The sequence below is a fragment of the Antrostomus carolinensis genome, unplaced genomic scaffold (genome assembly GCF_000700745.2).
Source record: "Antrostomus carolinensis isolate BGI_N321 unplaced genomic scaffold, ASM70074v2 scaffold6360, whole genome shotgun sequence".
In the NCBI taxonomy this organism is placed as follows: domain Eukaryota; kingdom Metazoa; phylum Chordata; class Aves; order Caprimulgiformes; family Caprimulgidae; genus Antrostomus; species Antrostomus carolinensis.
Genome location: NW_010286371.1, coordinates 115,005 through 123,250, shown reverse-complemented (window position 1 = coordinate 123,250; position 8,246 = coordinate 115,005). Strand labels below are relative to the sequence as shown.

At 35.4% G+C, this 8,246-nt stretch overlaps 1 protein-coding gene across 1 annotated transcript; it reads left to right on the top strand.

Moving 5' to 3' along the window:
• Positions 1–1,122: 1,122 nt before the first annotated feature.
• HAUS3 (HAUS augmin like complex subunit 3) lies at positions 1,123–7,071 on the top strand. The gene is made up of 4 exons (XM_010165581.1): positions 1,123–2,046; positions 3,149–3,585; positions 5,246–5,474; positions 6,805–7,071. Exons 1-4 carry the CDS (start codon positions 1,123–1,125, stop codon positions 7,069–7,071), a joined length of 1,857 nt encoding a protein of 618 aa, XP_010163883.1.
• The last annotated feature ends 1,175 nt before the right edge of the window (positions 7,072–8,246 follow it).

Genomic DNA, 8,246 nt, shown 5'->3' with positions numbered 1-8,246 from the left:
TATTGTAGCGCAGAGGGCAGTTGGAAGGCTGCCCTGTGGCATGGAACTTACATAACGAATTATATTTCTGTATAGTCGGTAACTGTAAGCTCAAATAAATACACGCAGACTTTCAGAAGGACACATTTACCTGTTCAGTACGTGTGCTCTCCTGGCTGGCTGGAAAATTGGGGGGTTTTTGGTACAATGTGTGTTCTAGAAGTAAAGTATTAAGTAAAATTAAATTAAAAAAAAAACCCTAGACATTACCGGAGCATTGCAGACAATACAGTCAGGCCTCCTGACTTGATAATTTATCCTGTTCTTTGCTGTCTTGCACTCACTTTAGGATCCCAAAGAAAATGATTTGTTTGCTGGGAAACAGCAAACCGGCAGACTCCTTTTTCTTGTGAATTCTTTCACAAGAGTGTTAAACGCTGATCTTCATTTTATTTTTTTACAATTTATCAAAAAATTGCATTATTATGTTTGATATATTTTTATGTTAAAAGATTTCTTGTTCCATTTTCAGAGGAAACTTTAAAATTGAAGTTTAGAAGACAAGATTCTGCTTGCTGCTGAAGTGAAAAAAAAATCTTCATAAGCAAGATCTTGAAGTGCAGTGTAACATCACTGTAGTTTCGTTTTTAGAAGAAGCTGAAAGCCCTCATTTTGGAAGAGTTAAAATGATTGTGGGTGGAGTTTTTTATTTAATGGGAGGAAAACTATTTTAAGTAAATAATTTTTGCAGGTCAGTGAATTACTCAATATTTACACTTGCTGCTTTTAAATTAATGGTAATATTATATTTTAGTTGTAAATTTATGTGAATTAAGGAAAAACATAAGTGTTTGCAAAGATCAGGGATTTAATGAATGTAAAAATGTGCATCCCAATTTGATTAACAAAATATATTAAGACATCCCTAAAATAAAAATTGATTTCTAGTCTTTGAATAGCCAATCTAATCCAGAATAGCATTGAGTTTTCTGGTGAGATTTGACACTTCCTTTTTCCTGTGCAGACTCTTTTTATTGAAATACTGTACATTCATTTAAAATGATAAAAAAATTACAACTGGAATAATACCCCAGATTTTTCCATGTATTTGGATGTTTTCTGCTTACAAAAAAAATTTTAATCATGAGCTGTGGAAATGATTTTGTGGAAACTCTTAAGAAAATTGGATATCCAAAAGCTGATGAGCTTAATGGAGAAGATTTTGACTGGCTGTTTGAGTCTTCAGAAGACAAATCTTTTTTGGAGTGGTTTTGTGGAAATGTAAATGAGCAGCATGTGGTGTCTCAGAAAGAACTGCAAGATTTTGATAGTCTTCTTGAGTCTGGTAAGCCCATTTTGGAAGGAAATGCACTGGATGAAGTCCTTAAAACCTTGAAGCCCATGGATTTAAAAAACAGTAGCCAAGAGGAGGAGGAAGAGGAGGAAGAACTGAAGAAATTAGAGGATGAGCTTCAAACTCTTCAGAAGTTAAAAAAACTTCAAATTCATCGGCATAATAAGCTTCAAATGATGGTTTCTGCAAACAACCATATGTTACAAACATTAAAAAGCAAAGAGGAGGAGGCACATAAAGATTTGAAAGAAGGACTGCAAGTGTTTACTGCAGAAAATAATAAGCTTAACAATGAACTGCTGTCTCTTATAGATGCAGCTAAGAAACTGGCCTCTTTCTTCACTGCTTCAGATTCAGACAAAGGCTCGGGTGCATATCCAGTGTTTTTTTCCCAACTTTCTTTGGACAAGTATTTGTCTCAGGAAGAACAAAGCACTGCAGCATTTACTTCATACATAAAAGAGCATTTTTATCAAGGTACGTCTGAACAGAGTGAAAATTCACATGAAGACAGCTTTCAGCTTGTGGATATAGGCAAACAAGCCACTTGTGATGAGACCAATGAAGTTTGTGAAACGACTGAGGAGTTGGCCAGGCTCCAGACAGCGTATATTTGTGCTCAACATCAGCTAATTCAGATGAAGGCTAAAGAGGAGAGCATGAATTCAGCTATAAAGTGTGCAGAGAGCATGCTGCAGTCCTTAAGCAACAAGGTAAGCCACAAAAGGTGATAGAAGGTAGTGGAGTTTTAAACAGGCACGTGTGTTCAACTGGATCTAGTAAAAGGAATTGCTGAGTTCTTGTTATTTCAACTATTTTTACATGGTAAAATTGCAATTTTATGAAATTTCAGTCCTCCTCACAAAACTCCGCTTGTGAAATAGCGCCAGTTTCTGTAGTTAGAAATTCTTTGGTATGGCAGACTGCCTTTAATTCTACTTTCCACAAATGCTGAATTTAGTAGTATCTTTCCAGTTTAGTTTAACTTTGAAATTTCACATTATAACTTGCTTTTAGTTCTTTGTACAACAAAGAGAAGCTTAACTTTGGTTGAAATTTCGTGGTACTGAGAAGCTAATATGATAAATGTATTCCTGTTTATATTCCGTAGTGTAAACTTGAGAAGTTTTAGTTCACTGCCTGTTGGAACTCAAGTACTTGTATGTGGTGACATTATGGTGACATGTTTGAAATACCAAATAAATTAATTGGGTAGTTGAAGTCCCAGTAATCTCTCAACAAGTTAGTGACAGACAGTTATGACTACTGGAATTTAAGAATGTGAAGAAATGATAACAGAAGGAACAATATTAGCTTATGCCAGTCATGGACTGACTTGAGGCATCATGTCAGTTTGTATATTTTCATTTATAGATGACTAGCATATAGGGATTGATTGTTTAGAGAAATTCAAAAAAGATTAATTCTGATAGCAGTGTTGATCTTATTGAATATAAAAAAAATGTGTGCATGTGATATTTCAGTTAGATGTGCTTGAAATCTGGCTGCTAAGTAAAATACAGCTCTTCTGTTTTTTCCACAATGTACTGTTTCATTTCCCTGCAATGGAATGAAATTGCTATTTATCGAAATACATTTATTTGGTATCTACTTTTTAAATCTGTGTTTACCTTATGTTGTAAAGTTCTGTAAAACTGCTTGTGGACTTTTCATTTAATTTTGTAGATACAAAAAGATGCTGTGATTTTAATGTCAGATAAGTACATGAATCTTGTGTGAACTGAAAAAAAATGTGCTAGGGAAGAGGCTTGGAGTGAACTGTGAAGACAATGACAGATATTTTGCTTTATGCAGGATATTGGAAAACAAGAAGACCTTGATGCCAGAATATCTAGTTTAAGTGATGAAATTTCAACAATTAAACAAGAAATAACTCAGATAAACAATGAGGAGCTGCTTCCCCTTCTGAAAGAGAATGCACGACTTCTGAGCGCACCAGTGGTGAAAGGATGCTTGGATCACCAGATTGCTCAGCAGGATTATTGTGCTTCAAGACAAGATGAAATATGTAGGCATTTGGTGAGACAGAAAGCATCGTTTGAACTCATTGAGCTGGCCTATGAAATTGAGTTGAAGAAACGTAAGGAGATCTGCTCTCAACTTGAGAATTTGGTCGAGTTTCTGAAACAGAGCAGTGACGAGTTGCAGCAGAGACTACAGGTGATAACTGAGCAAACTCAACAGGCAAAGCCGAGAAACACTATTAGTTCAGAGGATGGTTTCTCTTACAGGTAAGCATTATAGTCATTATTGAGCTTTGACTGACTTTGAAATAACGTTGGGGAGATGAAGGCTTAGGCAAGCTAAGCCTTTTCTCATGCTACGTTCTTAGTTACTTGCTATAGCTAATTAGTATTTTGAATTCTCCAGAACTGAAGCCTTCAAGATATGAGGTTTACCTCTTGCTCATCTTTTGAAATTCTTTTCAGGTGTGCCTGAGGAAACACTGTTCCATTATCAGTCTTATTAATATTGCTGAAGCATTCCCAAGCAATATCCAGAATATAATGAATGTTTAAAGCCAAACCTGCCTTACATGGTGTCCTGATCTACGACCTCTTCAAAGCTGTTCTAGAAGTATAGGTGTAGAGAGCTGTTAATAACAATGACTTCCCAGATTGTAGGCGTGGGCTCAGCAGCTCAGCTTGCACAAACCCCCATGTGGTAGAGGAGAGGAATGACTCCTTGAATATTTGAAGTGTGTTTAGCTCATTTTTGCTGCTTGATTTGCCATCTGGTTTCAGTGTCCTGTCACCCATGTAGGAGTCTGTTTTTTCACTAAGTAATTAAGTCTCCTTGTAGCTCAGGTGATACATTAGGAATGTGTGCTGTGTTGCTGTCACTTGAAGACTCCAAATCTTTTGATGAGGTGTATTTTATAATTATAGGTGTGTTAATGTCAGACTTTTCCTTCTTCTTTAAAATGGTGCTTTAAGTGTTTTAAAATAATTGTTAAGTGATAGTTGAGTATGGTCTTGCACAGTGAATAACTGCAAGAATTAAGCAGAATTAATTTTGCTCCCACTGTCCATTTGTATTGGCAACTTGCAGCATTTTTGTTCAGGTTTATTATTAAGTCTCCAGATCACTGAATCAGAATGTTACCTGGCTACTTTTTAACTTTTCTTTTAAAAAAAGGCATGTGTTAGTGTTTACAGTTGTGAAGGGAAGTTGAAAGTTAAAAACCCTGAAGAGTTTGTAAGCAGAGTCACTTGAAAGAAACTCAGTTAGTTTTGAAGTATAGCTCCTGCTCTTCCCAAAGCCAATCTGAGTCTGTATTGGTGCTCGACTCCTGGAGATTTTAATATGCAGAGGTGGTAGTTGCAACCAAGCAAAGTTATCTGTAATTGTATTAGACCCTTCCCGGTGCAGTGTAAGGGTACAGCAGGGGTTGCAGTCTTTTTGCATGGCTCGTAACTAATTGGGGAATTTCTTAGCAGTTTCTTCATAGATAGAAAATGGGAAATACTCCAGTAAGCTTGAAAATGTTATAAATATATATTTGACTATTGAAGTCTGCTGGTTTTCAGAACTTAAATAAATAAGTAAAGGATCTTTGCTATCCTTGAAGTGTTGGGAAATAGTTGGCAAAGGCATATTGTCAACTTCTATTTGCATTCATTGTGTACTTACTAACTGATACTTTGGTATTTCATTGCTGTTAATTTTGTTAATTTAATACCGAAATGTTTTTGAGTCCTATTAATCACATACTAGCTATATATAGATATGGTCAGTGGGAGACACAGCAGTGCAGTTAGGGTATCCTGAGCAGTACTGTCCTTTACTAGTCTTCTGACTTCTCAACATGAACATCTTCTCTTGACTAACAATGACAGGAGTGCTTAGGAAACTTAAAAATACTTGTGTGTGTAACTTCATTTGTTACAGGCTATATCAGCTTCTGGAAGGAGAAAATAAAAAACCACAATTGTTTAAAACATATGAAAGCCTGGAGCAGATGGCTCAGAAGTTAAAGCAGGACTGTGCTACGGTACAAGAGCAGCTAGAAGCGTCTACTCAGGAACAGTCTCTCCTTTCGTCCAAGCTAAAAAGCGATGTGGATACACTTCATGATGCTCTGTATCACGGAGGAAATCAGATACAACTCAGTAGTCGGGTGAGCCCTTCTCTAGTTATTAAAATTTTTACATTAATGTGCATCATGTTCTTTTCCTGAGAATGATGTAGTACAAAGGCTGCAGACACACAAACTGGCTCCCATATGTCAGCAGCAAATTTATTAGCATGATGATGTTGCGCCCAGTATTTACATAGTTCTTGCCAAACACTGGATTTTGTAAATGTTGACAGGTAATATTGTCTTTGTTTCTGAGTGAATTGTTGTATCTAACTTTCAATTTCTTTCAAAGGCATATACAGTCATGTATTACTAGTAAGTTTATGGTGTGGGGAATATGTCATCTGGATATGGTGTCACTGGAAAACTGATTTAGATTTCTCTTTATTTCAGATGGGCTTTTTTCCCCTTGTTACCTGTAACAGCTGAATAGTACTTAAAAAGCCTGGCCATGGGTGGCTCATTTGGATAGAATAAGAATGTCAGAATTTTGAAGGACAGTTGTAGTAGGGCAGTTTGCTTCAGAGCTCCCAGGGGTTGGATTTAGAGCCTCTTTTATATGGAATAGAGATTGTTATATGCAGCTTGTTATAGTTTTTAAACAATTATAGATATCTCAAAAATGGATTGAGGGAAGTCCTCTGTTACATAATACTTCCTTGGTTAAATAAATGAAAATATATTTGACACTTCTATCTGTCAAGTGAATTTGCAACATATAGTTTTTATTAAATCTGAAACTTTGTAATTGGGACAATATATATTTAGGGAATACACATTATTAAATCAATCAAATACTTTTCTATTCATTCGAGTTACCTCTTAAAATGTAGTGGCATCTCTTTCTATTGATACTGTTTCTCAAGAAAAGTAGTTCCTTTAGTAAGGAAATAATGTGCAAGCAGATGACTAGCCTACTTACACTGGACTATCATAAGAATGACAGTGGGGAAAATTGTAGCTGGTAATTAATTTAATTTTAAAATTGAATTGGCTTTTTTGTTGTGTGATGGGGTTTTTTTTATTCCTTTTTAAGATTTGACTAGCTATGAAGACTCGTAACTGATTGAAAATGTCATTTAACCATCTATCTAGTTGAGGGCCAGATTCTTATGGTTTTAACTAATCTGGTTTAGTAAACAAGTAAATGAGGTTACATTTTCATAACCTGATGTGAGTACTGTTACATGGAGCTCAAAAGTTACATCAATTGAATGGAATCCCTTATCACCTGTGTTTCTATTTTTTGTGATGACTTTTCACTTAAAAACAAAAGTGGCTTCCAAAAGCAAAAAACTTGTGTTTCTAGTTCAACTAGTGTATTAATAATATAAAAGTAATAATTTTTTGTCTTGTATTTTTTTGTTAGGAACTTACTGAGCAGTTTCATCAACTAGAATTTGATTTAAATAAACTAAATCAACTCCTTATGGATCTGATTGCTGATGTGAAGTCAAAGAGAAACTTTATAGAGTCAAATAAGCTGCATCAGATGGAAAGAAACTTGTACGTGTATTTTTTCAAAGACGAAGAGCACTTGAAAGAGATGGTGGAGAAGCTTGAGCAGCAGTCTGAGGCTAAAGCCAGTGGTCTGGAAGATAAGAATTTCACCACCAGTGAAGTTTTTAATGTTTAAACTTCAATGTAATCTTAACAAAGGAAAACGTGTTAATGTAAACTGCCTGCAAGTTTATGGAATGATAAGTATTAGCTTATCAGGGCTAACATGGCAATGTATGTTTAACTGCCACAGTTACCAGGTTTGGATTGTATGCTGCTTTATGTCTTTTGCCTTCTACCCTCTGAGTTCAAATCTCAGTTTTGTCAGAGTTCTTTGATATGAAGTAATACATTGGTTATTTGAATGAATTACATCCACACTGCTCTTCTACTAGCCTGGATGTTGATTTCCACTGCACACAGCATAGCACAAAAAAGAACGTTTCATACCCTTGGGAGAACTTTTCTTGCATGCTAAGGACCTTTGATATGTGAACTGAAAAACAAATGTGGAGAAGGCATTCCAGATTTTGTTCATTCTGAAGAGGAGAGTTTTCCAAGGCCGATATTCCGTGATTGCTTCCCTTACAGTTCTCCTAAGAAGATTTTATTAGAAATGTGTTGGAATATTTACCAGAATCTGTTTCAAGTACAAAGACCATCTGTTTTAAGACCATTCCAGTATCTCTTAATTTACCTTATGGCCTGTCTTCTCCATTGAAATCGGTCCATACTCATCCTGGGATCTTCAAAGAAAAAGAATCTTAAAAAAAAAAAACCTTTTGGACTTCTGAGTTTGCTCTATACTTAATAGTGATAGACATTTCAGTTCTGAGCCCTGATGCTTTCATACTTCTGTTTCCACATGCATTGTTAGACTGTTTATCAAATTGTTCTATAGCTTCCTAATGTACCAATAGAACTAAATGGGCTTTTGTAATATGGTAACCTCCAGTCTTTGATATTTTGATGGGATCAGCTGTGCTTGCTTTCAAGCGTACATATTGATGAAGGTTAGTAAATTAGCTTTAAATTCAGTAACAGTAGTCTTAAAACTATTTTGATGGCAGACTTTTATGTGAGTATAACTTATTTTTAAATGTTTGCATTTTTTTAAAACTTACCAGTTGAATGTCTTTATGCTGGTTAACTCTATATGTTGTGTTTATTATTAAATGCCAAACACCATAAATTCAGTTCAGTGTTGTCAATATTTATGGTGAATCTGTGTGTTGGTTTCAGGCGTATTCTCATGCATAGCATCTTGTTTATATTTAGTCTGCTAGGTTCTCATTTTGATATGCCCCTGAG

Excerpts from the sequence above, each read along its gene's own strand:
- HAUS3 (XM_010165581.1), top strand. The coding sequence starts at position 1,123 with ATGAGCTGTGGAAATGATTTTGTGGAAACTCTTAAGAAAATTGGATAT. Across the intron at positions 2,047-3,148 it reads TGCAGTCCTTAAGCAACAAG|GATATTGGAAAACAAGAAGA; the intron begins GTAAGCCACAAA and ends TGCTTTATGCAG. Across the intron at positions 5,475-6,804 it reads AGATACAACTCAGTAGTCGG|GAACTTACTGAGCAGTTTCA; the intron begins GTGAGCCCTTCT and ends TTTTTTTGTTAG.